Below are 21754 nucleotides of genomic sequence, written 5' to 3' on the forward strand. Positions count from 1 at the left end.
TACATCGTCATAATTTATTTAAGCTTACCACCTTGAGTAGAGTATACAAATCCGTTAAATTATTTTTATACACGACACTTTATTCAATATATTATTCAATGGCAATCCGCAAGGAAATTAATTCTGATAAATTAATAAATTATGAATACAATCTTTTTATTTGGCGCCAAAGCTTTTCTATTTAATGATACTCTTTATGGCCTGACATCATAAAGATTAGTATTAAAACATGGAAGAAGGTTTTACATATCTAAGTATAATTAAATTAGCAACATTCCTAACAAGATTTTTACATATAAATTAGTGTCAAAACTTGCAAATGCTGTAGCGAAACCAGTATGTCGCCTAATGAACTCTGCAGCATTCGTTAGCCAAAAACGTTGAAAATTTATGTTTCAATTAATGATGCATTAATCATTCATTAATTCATAAATAAACAATAATTTTATATTTTCATGGTTTCTTGTACTCTTAAATACGTTTTTAATTACGTGCAGTCTGATGGCTGCAATCAAATTTAAAGGGCCAGTAACATTTTTTGAATCTTGGTTGTGTGGCGTAGAAAATAAACGAGCTAGAGGCAACAGACGGGGCCGCCACCTAAAGACATTAAAAATTATGTTTCTGATCATTAATACTAAACGTAGAAACTTAATAATTGCCGTCTATTATACATGATGTAATAAAAAACGCATTCTTGGATTCCAGCCAGTATCCCACTGCGACGGGGTTGGAGATTCGAGTTTATGATGTACGACCTTAACTGTCAGACAAGCGAATCAGGACCCTCCCGTGTACACAATAAAGCACAACACAACAGGTGTGTTGACGGTGCACAAAATACGATATGGTGCTATAATAAAGAAAGGTGGTGTGTTCGAAATGTAAAGAAATTAAAGGACAAGGCCTCTGCCACCCCCGACTGCTCGTCGTAATCGTATCAATAAGTTAGGCTGCGATTTTATTTTATCGATATCAATCGATCATAACGTCGTGCATTCAAGATACCATCTGATTCCTTTCTTTCGATTCTAAATTCAACTGTTTTATAATTACAAAAGATAGAGTTTTGTGCTTTACAAAAAGTTGATGTTTATCATTGATTTGTTATTTGTGAGCAAACCACAAATTAAGGTGCTTCATTATAAATCTATTCGGCAGACGCTTGCGGCGGTTCACACTCGCTTGAATAAGAAATATTAGAAATTGTTTGAAGCGACTCAGCAGAGCAGTCAGTACGATGCAAGTTCGGATAACAAGCATCGATAAACAGATAAACTTTTAAAAGAGTTATGTAGTTAAAATTAGTTATCTTTGAGACATACAAAGGAGAAGCAACGTTGGACAAAGTTATGCAAAGATCGCTCAGAATGCGTTTGTACAGAAGATATGCATCAAGACGGTTGCATGTGTTCTCAGAGCAATTCTCATGGTAATGTGCGGCATTTGAGGCATGATCGCCTTCGGGTTTTGAGTTCCTGAAGCCTGTTCTCTACACGTCTCTTGGAACATAAAACACGATTAAATTACAAAACAATCAGAATTCACCCTTTTATTGGTTAAAGAATTCTTGTATTTCACGAGATTTTCGCAAAGGAAATTACGTATGCAAAAACTGATTCATTGTCGTAGGTTGAAAAGATTCTCAAATAATACAATTGTGGGCAAAAATGACAATTCTTGCAGTTAACAATTCTACAGTCACGTTCGGTCTGTCGGTGAGCGCATACATTAAGTTTATGGCTTAAAAATCAGAGCCCATCGCTTCACCATAACAAGCACGGCGATCGCGTATCACTGATAAATACACAACTGAAATTGTAATCGTCCCGACAGATGCACTTTTGACATAAAGGCGGACAAAGGGCCCGTTCGCACGCTCGCCACAAAACCACGTTTTTTGTAGAAGCCTGCAAACGGAATCTAAACGCGAATCACATTGTGGGATCCTGCCTTCTTATTTCAAAATTTAGTTTTTTCCACCATTCGTTACTTGGAAATGTTGCCAATGTCCCACACTTAATTTTCTGAGAGAACGATTAAATTAAAATGAGGTTTTTTGACAAATTGACATCAGTGAGAACAGTTTAAACTTAAGTCATTAGTGCGAACCGTTATAATGGTATGTGTCGCGGTTAGACAGACTGTGTGTTTAGCTAATGAAGTATGCTCTTAGTGTCTTATGTTTTTAGAAATATTTAAATAAATATAGTTGTCACTTAGTCAACATTACTTTAAATACAGAGTTTTTGTAAAATATTTTATGTTACACTAGCAAACTCGGCGAACTCTGTTTCGCCACTAATGATTTTCCCCGTTTTCGTGCTTTTCTCAAGATTTTTTTTCACAATTTTCTTAGCTATAAACCTCAGGAGCCCACCAATGTAATGCAATCGGTTCGTGCGTTCTGGAGTTATAGCGTCAGGAAGGAAAACTTGACTTATTTTTATATAATAGAAAGATTACAAACAATGCGTTTGAAATTATTTTCGATTGCACCTCCTTCCGTTGTCACCTTTCTAAGGTAAAGTGGGAAAGTTTCTTTAGAGTCCTGTTCTGTACCAGTTCATATATGAAATACAAACAGATATCCAGGTATACCTGTTCTCCAATGTTCCTGTATACCATTAAAATTATTTGCCAAATCAGTTTAGAAATATGCAAGTACATAGCACACAGTCATTTCTTATCTTACATATTCATGTTATGTCAACTCCTTAACGAGATTTTTAATGGCTGCTAGCCATTAGTCTTGTGTGCAGAGTATTATCTCCTTATCTCGTCTATCTGAGCTCTGTAGGTAATAGCGAATTCAGTTTTATAATATATTTTCCGTTAATTCTTGTTAATAGCTATACATACGGTTTTCTGAGAACAGGCATTCTTATGAAAGTTACCGCTACTACTACTCACACAGTAACGTTAATTGAATAATCTTGATTACAAACTAATAATATTATCGAATTCAACATTAATTAAACCGAATAACGTGTCAGGCCGAAATAATATTCGACTATTTTTATTATATAGTACAAGACAAGAAAGTGCAAAGAGGAACTTAAGAAGGACTAAATATTCGCTCGACTAACAGACGCTCATAAATCGTTGACGTAAAAACGAGCGTTATGCCACATCAGTCGACGACCAAAATGGACGATTAAAATCAAAAATAAAACTACAACACGGCATGCTTTTGTCTTACTCGTGTCTACAACAGGCTTTTATCTGTTGGACGCCGGTGCCCGTTCCTTATATTTGAAAAAAAAAAAAGTTTGAAGGACCGATGGCGCGCGCAGGTAACTCGGCCATTCTGCTTCACTTTTTATTGTTATTCTTTTTCAATAATCCGCATGTTTTATGGCTTGTAAGGCAGTTTGTTACGATCCGAGGTTACTAATTAAGTAACGGGAAACACCAGTAGCAGGAAATATTCATTATCTCAACGATTTTTTGGGGATCCGTGCCTCGGGGTACTATGAAACGACTTTTACTTTCGTTACTCTATTTTAAAATAAGTGTGAGTATTTATAAAATATATTTACTTGTGAAATCCATTATTAATGTGTATTGTGAGTTACAGTATTAAAATATTTAAGATATATTTGCCGCATAACGATCTAATTGACAAAAAAACTAGTCAAGTAATAATTTGAACTAGATGTCAGTCCTCTAGACATTGGTTTATAATCAAAGGAGCACTAATGAAGCGATGTAGGTTGTAATACAGCAAGGTAATTAAACTAAGCATGACTCCTAACAATAAAACGAAGGCTAAATTCTTCATATGACATTGGCTTCAACTTTTTCTACACCTTCAAAGATAGCTATTACAGACTATTCGTTAATAATAAGTTTATAGGTGGCGTGATAAACGAGTCTTCGTTCGCCTATCGGCATACCATTAATGATTATAATCTAAGTTAATCATTAGGTACCAAAAATGCATCCTCGTAACAAACAGGAAACATAATATTTACCTACACACATTTTTTATGTAAATCAAAAAGTCGCAATGTAAAAAATCTCATTTATTTTATTATACGCGTAATTCTCAATTTCCTGTGATTAGACACAATTTTTATTCTAATGAATAACTCATTAGTGTAGTGTGACTATGTTGTAAGTTGTGACAAAGCTAGATATATACAATGTGATAGGCGTGGGACTTCTAACCCGTTAAGGCTGAGTACTACATCTAATTTTATCGACAAAAATAATAAAAGGGGTGTTGAAAACCTAATTGAAAATATTGAAAAATAGTGATTTTTTCGGTAAAAATAATTCACAAATGATTTTTTTTCTCACCAAAACATTATCAAACATATGAAAAAAGTAATGAATTAGTTAGCCAAGGTTATTAGGTACCGTTAGTCGTTTTTTTTTTGTTTCTACGACGCATACAACCTTTGATATTAAAAAAAGTAAAAAAAATATTAAAATAGCCATAACTTTTATGGGGAGGTGATTCGACCCCTTCGACCCCCGACTTTTGTCGATAAAATTAGATGTAGAACTCAGCCTTAACGGGTTAGAAGTCTCGCCCCTATCACATTGTATATGTCAAGCAAAGTATTTATAAAAATCCAGTTCTCATCTAAATACATAGCTTACAAAACTAATAATGAAAAAATAAAAATCGCTTGCTAAAAATGTTTACGTTGATAGTAAAATTTATATTTTTTTCTTAATTTATATGAATTTTGGAATAATAAAATATAATTAATTAAATCAATATTGTTGATGTAATCATCCATCGCAAATAATAAAAATACTTATTCTAAAATCCCAAATAGGACTGGCCATCTATTTGTTTTCAATTATTTTTTCAATATGGCGTCGAACGGATTGAGCTCATAATTTCTTTGATTGATTATTGCCATATGAATGCGGATATTGGCATGTATCTAGAATGTACACATTATGTACAGATGTTCGTATCTGCAGTTATGTATCTGCAATTGTTCATTCACTTCCATGACTCCTTTTAAGTATACTTGCAATGCAATAATTGTATTATTTACATTATTATCAACTTAATGATGTACTAGGAAGACGGATTTGTAAGCTAGTAATTTAAGTGTAGAATATAATTAATGAACATTAATATCTGTTGTTCTGTATTCCTTTCCATTCTGAAATGTTTAACTACGTAATTTAGAAATGGTCAACTAATAACAAGATAGAAGTAGTTCTGCTACCAAAAGAAAGAAGAGAAGATACTAGTTTCTCCGTTCTTCTTTACTTATTGTTTCCAGTAAATGAGACGAAGTCATCAGAATCTTTCTTCCGTGTCTACTTCGTACCAAAATAGTTCCAAATTGAGTATTAATGTTCTAAGTTTCTAGGTACCACTATGGCTAATGGTAGGAACGTCACATCAAGAATCATGGTTTCAATTAGAATACCAAATCGCTGATTTGCTTAATGACATAAGTTACTCTACTTCACTTACCTCTGGTCATTGCAACGTGTCGTTCCTTGGTAGCTTGTAACGAAAGCAAAACTATTATAAGCAAGCATATCTTACAAGAAAACTTATTTTAAAGTAAAAACTTTTTGGGATGCGGATGGGGAAGATTATTAAAGAATCTAATCAAAAATCCCTTTCTAGAGTTAGATGTGATGTAACAAAAATATCAACGTATCAGTCCATCGATAGATTATTGGTATCTATTATAAAGGAGCACTCATAAGATGGCGTGCCATTACCTCTATCCTCCACCGTCTATCGTTAGATTATGGGCCTTAAAGGAGCATAAGACTCCTAAGACGGTGTGCCATAATCTGGAGCTAGGCAAACAGACCAAAGACTGTAGTTTGAAAGGTCCAGTTCTATCAGAGACTGGGTTTTTACAACACCTATGGAGGAAAAAATTAGATAAATATATATTCTAGTATACTTACGGCCTTTATGGTTACGGAAGAATCCAGGTTCCGAGTCTGCATGCGCAAATGAAAAACAGTCTTATATTATTGTTAGTAGAGATCAAACTAATAGATATATAGGTATGCATAAGTGTTAGTATTGGTTGATTAAAGTTTGAAATGTCCATTTTAGTGCAATACGTACGCATCTTAGCAAAATTGTAGAATAGTAACGTTTCTTTGATAGTGCAAAACAATCGGAAAAAGGGGACAAGTGTCTGATTATAGCGATTTAGTGATAAGTAGATCAAATATTATTACTACAACACCAATAAGTATTTATAACCGCTGTACTCAGAGTCATTTAATGGTTACTTAACACAATCTTCAGCAATTGTTCTCAGAATAAAATCGTTACTAAGGAATAGTTTAAGTAACCATTAAATGTATCTGAGTGCGGCAATACGTTTCTTTTGTATTGTTAAATTAATTGGTTTTATTTGTCGACCACAAAAAGGGAACATTGTGCTTTTATTTTATTATAATAATTATTTTCAGATTTTAATAACTTTCTGATTTCTCTTATATTCTAGCTCCACTTACCTTTTACATTATGAAACAGCAACATGCCTTTCGCTGCGTGCGCAAAATAAGAAGACAAGAGTTAATATTTAAATTGTCAATAAATAAACAACTATTAGGTATGTAAAGAAAATTAAGTAATTTTCGTTTACCATTGCGTATATATTATGTTTGTGTTGATAAAACAAAACAGATTGCAGACATGAATAAATAAAATACCATATGTGCCGTGTGCGTATTAGACTTCAAAATTCAGTGGACAAAATGAGGTGCAATGAAGGTTTTTTTTCGAATATTCTAGAGATAGTATTACCGACTCATAGGCTTCAAACCCAAAAGACGTAAGTTTACTATACTAAGACGTAGGTTCATCCGGAGCTGCGGACTACCAGCGGGTTTACCGGGGCTCTGGCTTGAAAAGCAGGAGTAGGAACGGGGTGGTTTTTAGTCAGTAAAAGTCTGACGCTCCCTCTTACCATGCCTAAGCCGAGAGAAGTCATTGGATGAAAAAAAAACATAGGTTCATATATATATAGAATGTAAGTACTCCAGCTTGAATCCCGCGAAGTACATAAGTACATTAATCTATACCATTTCTTGATATGTCTCTCTTTTTTCATTACGGACCAGTTATCTCACATATATTTTTAAATCACCCCTGATTGAATTGATGATGCAGAAACATAGTGGTACTTTTAGTCAAGGTGTTGTTGTAGAAGATGGTCTTTTGAATCATGACCTAAGTTATGAAAGATTATTATATTATCGTAGTTAGTTACCTATAAGGTAATTTAGATCTATGTCTGTGCTGTGTGACTATTTTTAATTTTTTTTAATTATCTTAAAAGGCTTATGTGAATGGCATTGTAATGAGCTGTAGTGGAAGTTAAACTGAGTTTGTACTGCAGTAAAAAAGAAAATGTGTAGTTGCTTTTTGTTCATAATTACATCAGACGTTTAGGGTATTCTAAAAATAAAAGTCTCGTTGACAATGACATCGAACCATACTAAAGACGTAATGGCAACTAGAAACAGTTTCAGATAAAAACAGCAAACATTATCTATTATGAAATGTTTGAGTAACAAACAATGCAGATTTTATTTAACTAGCGCGATAATATTTCCTATATTATAATAAACTTGATGATGTTAACATCGATAGAGTGGTGAAACTAAGAAATTAGATGCACCACTTTGAATGCTATGCCCAATGCTATGCAGTGAATGTATTCACTGGTTATTCAATACTCTAGTTAAGTCCCTCAATCACATAGATTATATTATTCAAAGCAAGTGCCATTTCAGAATGATATTGCCATGTTATTTCATCGGATAAAAAGAAATGACTATCCGTACAGATGCGCATGTACTCTAGTTACGTCCTACTACAAATACCCTATATTACTGGCAAGCATAAAATGCTAAAATGCAGGAAAGCATAATAAAGGTCTGCATGAAAAATGGTAGCAGGTAGGGGACTCCGGCGGCGGTTCGTGAAGACGTTTGCACGCCTCGTCACGACCGCGCAGCAGCCTCCAGCCATGTCGTACATCACTGTGATGCGAGCCACCAAATTAAGACTCTATAGCAGGAATTATACCCGCAGTCCTCACAAAACACTGCAATTATTACACATTTCACCGCATTGGTGATACGCACGTTGTAAAGCGACCTGAGCCACAGAATAACAAGTACAAGCCTGAGCATCGTTTTTCATATTTTTCGATTCTTGTAATTGATTGGGATAGTAATACAAAGTGGCTTATATTCTAAAATTTTCATAGCACGTCTGAAATATACGTTCGAGATAATAAACAAGCATGACGCAAGGGATTACAAAGTAAAACATTTAACAAATCAATATCTTTCTTATCTAGTAGAACCATAAGAGTAGTCTTTGTTCTAGTGTGTTCAAATACTATTGTCATTTGTTTTGGTGTATAATGAGATCACACAATATTTATATTAAACAGTAAATGTTAACGTGAATGATAAAATATGACATGTTGATCTAGTCTAGTACTCGAGTATTTATATAACTGAAACAGCAGGTACAGACATCATTAGCATCAGCACCATGGTTCGACTAACACTAGCTTCTGTGTCTAAGCACCTAACCGAAGATGTTATTGATAAAGTATTTAAGTTGAAGACAAATAGTGAAGACAGTGTGCAAAGTATTGAAGTAATGAGAGCAGCGCCTGCAGGAGAGGGTTTGATCAGTGCTGTGTACCGAATCCAAGTCATCGGGAAGAATCATACAGCCAAGTTCATTGCAAAAGGTCTAGTGCATGATCCTCTTATGAGGAAGTCTCTCGAGTGCCACACTTACTTTAAGAGAGAGGCTTTGTTTTTCTCAACCATTTTACCCATCTTATGCGAGACTCAAAAAACATCTGGCGCAAAGGAGAGAATCCAGAACAACCTTCCAAAATGCTTCGGGTGTCATCTCGACGGTAAAGACGATTACATTTTGATGGAAGACTTATCTGAGGTTGAATGCACCTCGTTGCCCGAAAACGCTACAATTGACGAGAGGAACTTAGTCCTCAAATGCTTGGCTCATTTCCATGCGGTGTCTTTTGCTCTGCGACTTAAAAAGCCTGATACTTTTGCGAAGCTTGCGAATAGATTGAATGAAGTGTTTTACAACGATAACAATAGGAGCTGGTATGCAAGATACCTCCAAGATGGTATTGATATTGATAGAAAAGTTATTGCGGAATTTGAAGACCCAGACAGTATTTATTACCAAAGATTCAACGCCTTGTTCAATGACGATATTTATGGACAATTAATGCGCATCGTTAACAGTCGTGGTGATCATCCCGTTTTTAATCACGGAGACGCTTGGTGTCCCAACTTTCTGTGCAATAAGGATAAAGCTGTTGCTATTGATTTTCAATTATTGAGATGTACGTCTCCTGCTGCGGACTTATCCTACTTCATATTGATGTGCAGCTACCAGTGTCGCAGCAAAGAAGATTTCATGGAAGCTGTTGACGTTTATTACAAAGCCATGGAGTACTACTTGACTGACATGGGAATAGATCCAAGTAAGGCTTTTCCATTTGAAACATTGCAAGAAGAATTGAAGAAGTATGGTTCTTTCGGCATACTGGCTTCATTGACTTCGTTTCCTCTATTGGCCAATGAGCGTTGTGATACACATCAATCCTTCGAAATCAAGGACTGTAAGCTCGACCGCATACCCCTGGTGGAGCTGTGGCCGTTGACTCCATTTAATCAGGAACAACACAAGATGCGACTCGTGAACGCTGTTCGTGTAGCTGTAGATGTTGGTTTGATCTGAATTTAACGAATGTTAATAAATATTAAAGAGGCCGTTTAATATCACAGTGTTTTTGCCTATCACGACTTGACTACATCGCACTTAACAAAACAGTTGATCATTTTTCAACCGCTAGCCTCGTAAACCGATTTGTGTAGAGATCTGACACAAAAACACCTGTATCTATATAGATAAGCCTTTAGATGAGTCGGCAATACATCGGAATGTTCGGATTCGTGACCGCTAGACAGCCGAAAACTAATTATCGCGCTATGTCGAAGTGTTCGGACGAGAGGCTCGTGTACCTATATCGAATAGACTTGCATACAACTTACATTTTAAACTGGTCTATTAACTTGTGTTTTTTACCTTCCTCTATCTTGTATTCCGCATTTATTCATACCTCCTGAATAATAAATTAACGTCCAGTAATAACATTTGAAACTTATTTGTCACGAACTCGCTTGAATAGAAAGTTCATTCTTATTTTAGTACCCTCTTAAGGGTTTAGTTTGTAGCTTCAGTCGTCACATGTTAGAACAAAGAGCTAGCAAGCAAAATTTAGTTTGTGCAAAACAAATTAGCATCGACAGGAATTTATGTTCCCATAAAACACAAGAAACGTTTGAATATCACATGCGAATCACATCGGATTCCTAAAACCGTACAAATGCAAATAAAATGGAATAATTCTATCGTACATACTGTTCAGAAATTTGTAGCAAATAGTTAGCGACACTGAATGTAAATGTGACGATTTCGTTGTACTTTATACATATTAAAATCCAATACCAGTCTTTAAGAAAATTGCTTAAATGGTAGAGCAAAGCGGAATATAAACATGTACATTTAAGGATAGTTTACATTGAAGGGTTTGTATTAAATAAGTGAGATTGGCAGGTAAGTGGCGCGCAGTGAGTTGGAATCACACGTTTGGTCCTCGATCTCAATTTAATCGTTTCACGTGTGAAGTGTTGCGTAGTTGTAACAGACAAACACCAATAAACTTGTCTTGCTCGTTGTGATTCACATGGGAAGGAAATATACCGACGTGTGGAGTCCGAAGGCCAAATAGTTTTAGCGAGAACAACTATGCGAGTAACTATACTACTATAGCAATGTATTCTGTGCCTAAAAATCCATCAAGATATTAATATTAAGATAAAATGGACGTGATAAATAGATCTTATTAAATACTTCTTATAATGGCAGACTCACCTTACTGCGACTTTGATTTAAAATGGTCTGACGTATTAATAGGGTCTTATCTGATTAATATAATAAACAGACATTATGAGCGATTTGTTATATTAAATTGGACGGTCCATTTTCGAACTTATGGATCTGTGTTTGGCAAAAGAGGTACTCTCAAGGGCGAATAAACGGTGTAATGTGGCCACAAGTCACAAGTCCCTAGACTACGAATGACATAAGTAACAACTCTTTTAAAGTTAAACAACTTTATTATCAATTAGTTAAATATCACTGTATTTTATTTTACTTTATAAAAGCGAAAAACTCGAAAGCTATCGATTGGATTTCCATGCGGTTTTCATGAGAGGACAGTACGATTTTAGAAAGGTTTGTGTAATTTGTGAGATGTGAGTGCTATGTACAGGTACAGGGAAGGCTGGCAGAAAATACTTACTATTTGGTATTTAGAATGTGATTTGGGCTGCACCCAAACGGACTGGTATTTCTATCGACTTGATAGAAGGGTCACGTTTAGCAGCAAAAGGGTAAAGGTGTGCCATAGCAAGTGCCACGATTAAAGGATTGATCCTTAACTAAACACGACTGTTTAAATTTCAAGTAGAAGAATTTATCTGTTTGAGTAAACACAGTGCCTAGGTATAGAAACTAGCATAAATCTAAACATAATTAGGTAGGTTTGCTCTAAAATCGTAGTATTGAGATAGCCCCTTCAAAACTTTAATCAAAAATGTTTTTAATTATTTAAAATACAACCAATACCTATATTTAACAGAAAATAATCAACTGCAGTCGTTATTTCTTATAATGAACGGAACGAAATGTTAATTTTCCTAAAACAATACAGTTCAAATGTTAGGTGTCACACGAAATAAATTAACGTTGAATAAGTGAGGTCTTCAATTGCTTCGGTTTTGGTCAATGTTTGAAATAAACATTTTAATCAAAGCACCTAATAGTACGAGTATTTTCGAAATTTGGTGTGATACGTGAATATGATTTGACCCTAGTTCATAACCGTCTAATTGCTAACTAATGGTTCAAGGTCCGAAGAAGTATACGAATCCGTATTTCCATAACCAATCAGGAATTTCTACATAGCACCAGTAGGTCGAGTTGAAAATAACTATGGTATACAATGTTTTTAAATATTTTGAAGCAGTCATTGGGCATTGGAAAGGCCTATGTCCAGCAGTGGACGAGAACGGGTTGATGATGATGATGGTCATTACAATTCATCTGAAAAAATATCGGAGGAATCATTTTATTTGGACCATTTTTATGGTAAGGTAAGGTAGCAGATAAGTTCATTTATCTGGTAGTACGTTTATTAGTTCTTTCACAATAACTACCGATGAAAGGACCGCAGTTACTCCACATTTATTTCCTTTTACGACCGCGCCATAATTGTGTTTACATTGAGCAATAAACAAGCGATCCATTTTTTGCATATTATCATAGTCCACTTCGTTACCGGAGGCTTGAAGCACTTCGAGTTTTAACATCTCTCTGGATTACAATAATCATTATAATTATGAACGCAAGCAACATACAGCGTTCAGAACAAACTGTAAAAACAGAAAGAATAATCAGGTATCAAAGTGGCCGTGTTTTAACGACCGTCTGCACTCACGCGCCAAAAAAGTTATAATAAAATGACGTATTGCACATTCGGCGCGCCAAAGAAATTGTAATTTTCATAACAACATACAGAAGCACATATAGATGACATACCAACAGAAAAATGACAAGAATAAATCCCAACCATGAAACCCGAAACTGGAAATAAATGGCAATTATTAATAATTTTACATGCCGCATTAAGAATGCGGCGACATCCCAAAGAGGGATAAATAAAAAACAAGAGTTCACATACGACGAGGCTTTTAAAATTGTCAGAGAGAACTTCTAAAAAGAGATAACGCTTTTAACATTAAAAAAAAGTCGAGTCCATTTTGTAAACAGGTTGTAAACGATCTTGTATGTTGTGTTCAACCGAAAAATGGTAGGATATCTTAAATGTTTCACTAAAACGTCTCATATTTGAATTACGCGTGACCGCTTTGATGTGGACGAGTTAAAAATATACAATTTATTACACAAGCCTTAAGTGTGCGAAGTGAAACAGGTATTTTGACGCATGTCCGGCGCTGCTGGTAAGCGCAGCTCTTAAGTGTCACGACTTTTTGCAAAAGCCCATTAAGTATAAAACCCAATAATTAGTAAGCCCCAATAAATAACGTTTAGTATCTTGGTGCATTATTGATTTGTTTATATTGCAATAAAAACTCTACCTACATTAAAATTATGTTATTTCATTGATACGAACACCTACACTGAGCCTAAACGTGAATCATTTGTAACCTGAACGACATACCTACAGAGCATCTTTTAAATATGAATATCTTAAATCGAACTCAGGGAAAATCGTAAATAAGAAATCTTATACGATGACAGTGTAAAAAAATATCGATTCTGATTTTGAATCGCTTTGCATTATAAGAATATTGGTATTTTATCAAGAATTATCTTACAGCTATAAATAATATGTAAATTATTATCAAATATCATAACAAGATTGTATGGTCGTCTGTTCTGCTAACTTCAGATACCGATGTTTCGTTGTACCATTATTTATTGACAGAGTTCATAGGGAAGCGGTTGTGTTCCTAAAGTCTGGGAGACGATTGACACTGTGTCAAAATATCAGTGTTTGAACTAGTAGAGTGAGTGGGACGTGTCTACCTGTGCACGCAGTAGGAATACTACGGCTTTACAAGCCGACCATGAAATCGGAGAGCGAAAGAACGTTGTAAATCAAGTGGATGGACGCTGCATTTTTTACTGTCCTGCGTGAAGGATGGCCATGATTAGCTCCCCGTGAGAGATGGTACACCTTCGACTATAGTCTACTTTTGATCCTTGAATAATACCTAAGAATAATGATTGAGTTATTTGCATAAATATTTATAATACGATTTGTACGTGTATCTAAATACCGCTAGGATTTTTTGTATAAAGTAAATATCTACTTTTAAATTATTCTTATTTCATCTTTCTGAATGAATAAAAATAAATTGATGCGTTTTACTGACGGATTTGTTTTTACATGATACGAAGTCGAATTACTCAGTGATGGTATCCGAGGCATGATAAAGCTGTGGTCACTTTAGTAGGGTCTCAGAGCTCTTAACGTTTATCTAAAAGCGAGGCCACTCTTGTTTGTAATCTTCGTTCAAAAGTCGGGAACAAAACATTAGAACCTTTTAGTTTATCGAACGCTTATGCTAACTAATGTATGAAGGAATGTGATTTGCTTTTAAAATGCGTAAGACAAAGTACGTACGTTATGTTAATGAATCAATAATCAGACTAACATGATTGTTGTTTGAAACGAACTCTGATTAATGTGAACGAATGGTTAAATTAATGTTATGCACATTTCTTATGGTAAAATGATTGACTGTAATTCTTTAAGTGGTTGTCCCAAAATATCACGTTACCTGGGACCACCTGTAATCGATACATTTTTAAAATGTATTATCATAATATACGTCGAGATTCAATATTTATCATAAGGATCATTTTTTATCATAACTTTAAAACCTAATAAATGATAAAATAAATATTTGTCGGATTATTTTAAAACTTGCTAAATAAATTCCATATTATAAAGTTACAAATAAATAGTGATTATTATTTAGCACTAATTATTTATTTTTTATATTATTAAAATAATCTATATTTTTTATGCCCGTTTAAACACAGGGGCGGATTGAACTATATTTTTCGAAAGGAATTTCTATCTTGTAAATTTTAAAACATGTAAGCATTAAATAGATGGTATGTTCTCGTAAAAACTAGTCGTATGAGGTAAATGTAGTCAACTTTAGACAAGTAATAGTGTCAGTGGTATGCATGAGCACAGCATCGAACTGCCAGTGTAACGTTTCATTTCAACTATTTTAGTGCTCAAGTGTTTTAAATATTTTGTTTTGATGGTATCTTTTCTACCTTCGCAGCATATCTGTGATATTCATCGGAAAACCTGATATTTTTATATGAAACGCAACGGCCCGGGTTTTAACGCGATATGTTCGAGATAACGAAAGCTTCTTCCACGTGTAAAAGGAGAAAGATTGTTATTATTTTTTATTTGTTATGAATATAATATTCTATCATTTAAATATTAAAGTTTTAGTCCGTTTATTTGCTACAAACATTCGACCATTTAAAGTAGCAGTTCTTTAATTTCGACTCAAGAGAGATCTCTTACAATAACTAATTTTAATAAGTACATCGTTCCCAATCTCTTACTACAGTAAAGCAGTCAGTACTAGCTACTCAATCACAAATAGAGTAAAATATTAAACACAACGAATGAATGATAACTTGCTTTTAACTTTACCATACATTGTCAATATGTCATTTTTGTATACGACCTCAAGACATTAGGTAGAAGTACCTACTAATCGTTATAAAGTGGGTGTTCATTAGACGTTGTCTGTTACCGATCGCTGCTGCCCACGTCGGTTGCCCAACATATTATATGATGATAGAATTATGGCCTATTATTGTTTGTTTTTGTTGCACTAACGTTTAACACTTATACATTACACTCTGTGTCCTTTAAAACTGCCTACGCGATCTTCAACGCGATGTCTTACCTGCAAAAAAAGAAGTGTGAATTAGTTGAGATGTACAAGATGCAAGCAGTGAAATAACATTTATATGTAGTAAGGAACGGTTAAACTAAAATAAAGATTTGCAATACAAATAAAATTCTTTATAACTATCTTTTTCCAGTTCCGAAGCTGGTTGGCGCGGTGGCTGGGTAACCGGCTGCCACACAAAGTGTAGCGGGTTCGATTTTCGCACGAAGCAACTCTTTGTGTGATCGGTGTGATCCACAAATGGTTGTTTCGTGTCTGGGCGTCACGTGAACATATACGAGTATGTTTGTAAAGGCACCCACGATACAGGAGAAAATCCTAGTGTGGGGCAAAAAAAAAGAAGAAAAGAAAATCTTCACAAGTTTCTTTTACAAAACGAACCTTCGACAGCAAATGTCCAATTTGCATTAATCCAGTTTCAATGGTTATCTTTTGACAAGTCAAGATCAAGGCTACGAACTATGATCTAAGCTTACGACCGTACGGACTGATGGACATACTCAACTTGATTTATTTTTAACTAAGAAGATTAATCTTAATGAAGTACCTTTTTGACAGGACTTATTTGTAACTATGAATTATGGACAGACAGATAGGCAGTTTTTGGACGTATATTTTATGTTGAAGTATGAGAGCAATACTTACTATTATTAAAACATAAGTTTTTATTTCCAATAAACAGATATTATGTAAAGTCTGTCAGACACTACATACTATTTTAAATTCAGTATCTACGCAAGTAATCCTCTCTCCAAAGTCACGAGTACCAATTAATAAGATATGAATCCGTTGAGAGGCTCATTTAGGCCTTTGGGCACACGCATTAAGCGGCAGAACTTGTCAGACTGGTCGTTAAAATTCCCTCAGATTCGACCCAGGAGGCGGTTTGTACACGTAGTTTTACACTTTTGCCTCATGTATTCATTGCTACGCTTGTTCGCTTTAGGCTGTATAGTGAATGTTGCTTTATGAAAAAACTTACTTTTTATTCAATATTCACATAAAGACGTTCGACATAATATATCTACAATAATTCCCACTATCTTTGGAAACAAGCTAGTAATTAAAAAGTCATTTGCCATCTGTTGCATCTATATTCAACGAATAGCAAAACGAAAGCAGCTATCCTTCGTGTTGATTGCGAAATAAAAAGTTTTTGAGGGTATGTGTGGGTAGCTACTTTTAAAACGCTAAGACTATTTTGTTTCCAACTATAAATTATATATTAAACCTTATTACCGTGACGTAAGGCTCTCTTTGGTTGACACTTGAGTTGCTAAGTGATATTTACAACTAACCCACGTTTCTTTTCAACACTACGAAGTAAAGGCAAGTGGGCGCAGCCTACATGATACATAAAAAATAACAACAACGAAATCTAGGCGCGAATTCGGCCCTGACGCAACATTCGAAATTTAAATAGTGCCACAGATACAATAGAGAAACGCTTCAAAAAGTTTTCAAGTAGTAGGTCAAAGCTTTAGACAGGTGTGCAAGAGAACAAAAAAGTTACATAGCCCTTTCAGTCTTTGTAGTTTGTAATCATTACAATTACCTAACAGTAATTTAAATATCTTTAATAAAGTTTAACAAATATTCCTTGCGTAGGCATTAAATGTCAGATTTACTTGTAAATACTATATAAAAGCTTATTAACGTTGACAATAATTAAAAAGCGTACGCTTTAATACATACGTTGATTAACAGTAACGTGTTTCTTGCGTAATATTTGTTCAATAAAGTTGTCCAAGGACTCGATATCGGTAACTTGTATATCCAAACTTCCAAAAAATTCTCAGTTCTGTGTCAATAAGATATTTAATATTTGCTCAAGTCGTTGGTGACCTTACAGTTTCCCGTGTCCCATATAACAGCGGGTAGAGACACCAATTACATAACTTTTATAGACACCTTTTTATACATATAGTTTTTACAACATGTCTAGTTTTATTCATAAAATCATTCATGGCTCAATTGCAATGTCCACGATATTATTCATAGCTGACAACTTATTTATTTTTTTTTGGAAGAAATCTATCTATTTTCTTTTTCATGTAATTTATTCAAGCTATTTCGGTGTCAAAAAATATGATACGTTTATTGTCAAATAATGTTTTTTTAAAGCTATGATTAGACGTACTCTTTGTCATTGTAAAAGCGTAAACAAGAAGGCTTTTTGTTCGCTGTTCATGTTTTGTAATTGATTTTTTGTGTTCCTATCCGAAATATTAAGCTGTCATCCGAGTCTATTCAGGCGCAGCATTCGATTTTAACCGACTTCATTGATATTTAATTTGTGGTGTAAAATATTTTCGAAAAATAATTTCAAATATTTTTATCACGATGATCTGTTTACAAAACTACCTTATAAGTACTTTAGACGCTTCTTCATGCCCCAGTGACAATCATAAAAGCACGTAAACAAACATATTTATTTCTGATATTAGTATAAATATTCCAAGCTTATCAAGAGGCAACTTTAACTCAAAATTTGAGTACAAGGTCATCCATCAGCGTATCTCCAAGGATACACAATACACAAGGGTTCCATTGTACAAACAATCTAGAGCAAATTCTGGATATCACTAGGAAATCGTTTTATCGGTTCAAGGCGAGCAAATATAGACTTTATTTGCATATGATTTTATAATAATACTTGCTTGTGCCCGTAAATTTGTTTCGTCGTGTTCAAAAATTTTCCCAAATAAACATGTTTTGACACTCTACTTGGGTATAATAGTGTTTTGTGCAAAATTGGGTTAAATATTTTATTACTGGTCTGTAGATATTGTTTGGATGATCCTTTCGGATTTATTTCATAATGTTGCTCTATATTTTACTCAAAATTTTTGACCAGTCTGATGATGGAAGATAGCCTACGTACAGATTTGTCGTGTCTGGATAAATTTCAATTTGGAAATGGTCAATAACATGATGTTTAGAGCACAGTCCCTCCTTGTTATATAGCACTAGTTACAAATACCGAACAATACGTGTGTGTACTACACGTACACCCCGTTCGGGGAACAACAGCGGTTATATAAAGTTTACGTTTCGTAACACAAAAATATTTTGCTTAAATAATATTGTTGGTTCACGTTCAAAGCGAGTCATTTGGAGTGATCCGATTACAATGAATGTAGTATTTATTTGACTTCTGCGAACTACATACATATACATTAAATTATAAGACTTAGGTATATTTAATACAATAGGGAGCCTCTTTACGCCAAATGAACGGTTGAAACTTGCTTTAAGAGTTACATGTTCATGGATTTCTTCGGCACAACGACAGTTATTTAATTTTAATGTCACCAGTAATTATAATTTATCTTTCAATATGTCAGTTATAATATTACGATTTCTAGTTACTGAGATAAGTTATTGTACATAATTATTAATTAATCTTCTTGAAGGTATGATTGAGCGTTTGTCCTGATTTTCTTTACATATAGAAACTACAACTAACCTAGTTGAGGCTTTCCTAATTACGAACAAAACGTTTTCTTCTATTACACGATTTTATAAGACGTCTGCTGTGTTAAATGATACTTTACTCCATTCTAAATTAGTCACGATCTTTCTTTCCAAACATACAGTGCCCTCCAAAAGTTAGTTGAAATTAGTTCACCTTATCAATGATGTTATATATTTTCCAAAATACGCAGTTTCTATGAATGAACTGTTTACTATTTATGTTTGGATACACTATTCTAATACGTACAGTAGGGAATTCCCCGAAATTAATTTTGATTTCTTTCAAAATCTATGTTTATGTGTGCACTACTTGAATTGAGCGCGTCAAAAGTCAGTTGAAATAGCAAACTTTAAACGATATCCGATACTCTCGCGGTTTTAAATTCATTTATTATTATTGTTAAGGCAGTGTGCGTAGTTTAAATTTAATAATAAGATATTGTAAGGTGATTTGACTGTTTTTGAATTAATAATGGCTCCGAGGCGAAAATTAACTGTCAAAGAAGGAATAAAGATTGTGTATGAATACGAAAAACTTAAAAACTTTAGTGCTGTGGGAAAATTATTTAAAATTAGTCCAGAAGGTGTCCGAAAAATAATAAAGAATAGTTTAGAATGTCCTAGTCTTGCAGATAGGCCACGGTCGGGGCGTCCTAGGGCTACTACTTCTGTTGATGGTCGACTAATAGTGCGGCAGTGTAAAATTAATCCCAACATTGTGGTACGAGAGATCAAAGATCAGTTACAGGAAGCAGGGACCTCGGTTTCTGAAACTACTATCAGGCGACGCCTGCATGATGCTAATTTACGAGGTCACATTGCCAGAAAGAAACCTCTTTTAACGTCGATCCATAAAAAGCGAAGGTTGGAGTTCGCCCGCAAGTATTCGGATAAACCAATAGAATTTTGGAAGAGAGTAGTCTTTAGCGATGAATCGAAGTTCGAACTATTTGGAAATCGCCGTCGGCAAACTGTATGGCGCACAAGCAATGATAACTCTTACGACGACAAATACTTGCAGCCCACTGTGAAACACGGCGGTGGGAGTGTGATGGTTTGGGGGTGTTTTTCTTGGCATGGTGTGGGCCGACTGCAAGTAATTGAAGGCAAGATGACAGCACAGGTCTATTGTAATATTCTCCGTGACAATTTAAAACAATCTGCTGAAACAATGGGGTTAGGTCGGATTTTCAAGTTCCAACAAGACAACGACCCGAAGCATACAGCAAGGATAACTAAACAATATTTTGAAGATAACGAAGTGGACTTACTGGAATGGCCTTCGATGTCACCCGACCTTAACCCCGTTGAACATTTATGGGATGAATTAGACCGCAGGATCCCTGTTTCCATAAGACGCAACAAGAATTTGTTCAAAAATAAAATTCTTGAAACAGTGTCGATTATCCCGGTCGAAACATTACAGAATTTTGTAGAATCAATGCCTAGACGCCTTAAAGCAGTTCTACAGAATAATGGCGGTCATACAAAATATTAAAAGTTAAAATATTTGCAAAGACACAAGCCTTAAAATATTTTTTCAACAATTTCAACTAACTTTTGGTAACGTGATTTCATTGTTAATCTACATAAATTATAATTATAAAATTTGTTATCATTCTCTTACTGACAGAAATATTCTAAATTGATTATATTTTAACAAATAATTCTTGAAGCCACGATTTTATTTGGTTTTATTATAATTTCCTCACATTTACTACATTATTGATCATTTCAACTAACTTTTGGAGGGCACTGTATACTTAGGTCTATGTTGCTCGCTAAAGTATTTTTTACATATATCGAATAGTGCTAATTCTCATCTCTCACTTATTTCAGCCATCCCAAAAGTATAAATTGTAAAACGTAACTTTAAAATATTCTCCACACTTCATTCCAATAACATGAATATTAAAATCAACGATGTGGTTAACACGTTTCATATTTTTCTTGAAGTCAATGCTTCATTTGTTGCTCATTTCGTAAGATGGCACGCGCCGCGGCCCACGTGATACTTTCTTTAGAAAATTTATATTCCAGGCCCCTCTGACCCTTCTCGATAGGGATTAACTTTTGAGTGGTACAAACATCATGTTTTGTAAGCTTATGACGCGCTTGTCGAACGTTTTTGTTCGATAATTCGGGGAAGAAGACTGTTAAACGAATAATGGATGAATAATACCATTCGGAGTCTACAAGACTTGAATGATTGGATAGGTAGTTTGTAGATGGATGCCGTGATTACATTCGGACATATAATACGACTACTTGTTTAAAATTATTCTTATGATTTAACTTTAGACTAAAACAAGCTCTTCAACATTATATAGGTACAGTGCCTTGTACATACACTATCTTGCGAATTCTAATCCTCCAAAACACAGAAGAAATAACACAACTCAACATAGCGTTTTATAAGAAACTCTGATGCATTTATTTCATTACTTGGACCGCGACCAAGCACCTACGCAGGTTGAAAGTGTGCCCAGAACGTTATGCTCAAAAACTTTATACTTAGTTATAGTCATTCGAGGTCCATTGTGTACCTCCCAACGTGTTCCATACATTTGACCCGTTGACACTTAAATACTACTGTATTTTGGTTTGAATCAGATGAGGAAAAAATGGCGGAATTTTAGTATGATTTACACAG

At 34.5% G+C, this 21754-nt stretch overlaps 2 protein-coding genes across 2 annotated transcripts in view; one reads left to right on the forward strand and one right to left on the reverse strand.

Moving 5' to 3' along the window:
• Nucleotides 1-21754, reverse strand: part of LOC118264998 (epidermal growth factor receptor) — a 133421-nt gene that overhangs the window by 27338 nt on the left and 84329 nt on the right. The gene's annotated exons all lie outside the window — the stretch shown is intronic.
• LOC118265014 (uncharacterized) lies at nt 8495-9804 on the forward strand. The gene has a single exon (XM_035577700.2). It carries the CDS (start codon nt 8525-8527, stop codon nt 9758-9760), a length of 1236 nt encoding a protein of 411 aa, XP_035433593.2. The 5' UTR covers nt 8495-8524; the 3' UTR covers nt 9761-9804.

This window comes from Spodoptera frugiperda, chromosome 25 (assembly GCF_023101765.2).
Source record: "Spodoptera frugiperda isolate SF20-4 chromosome 25, AGI-APGP_CSIRO_Sfru_2.0, whole genome shotgun sequence".
Classification (NCBI taxonomy): domain Eukaryota; kingdom Metazoa; phylum Arthropoda; class Insecta; order Lepidoptera; family Noctuidae; genus Spodoptera; species Spodoptera frugiperda.

Bases quoted from the DNA above. Each gene is read 5' to 3' on its own strand.
- LOC118265014 (XM_035577700.2), top strand. From the start codon at position 8,525: ATGGTTCGACTAACACTAGCTTCTGTGTCTAAGCACCTAACCGAAGAT.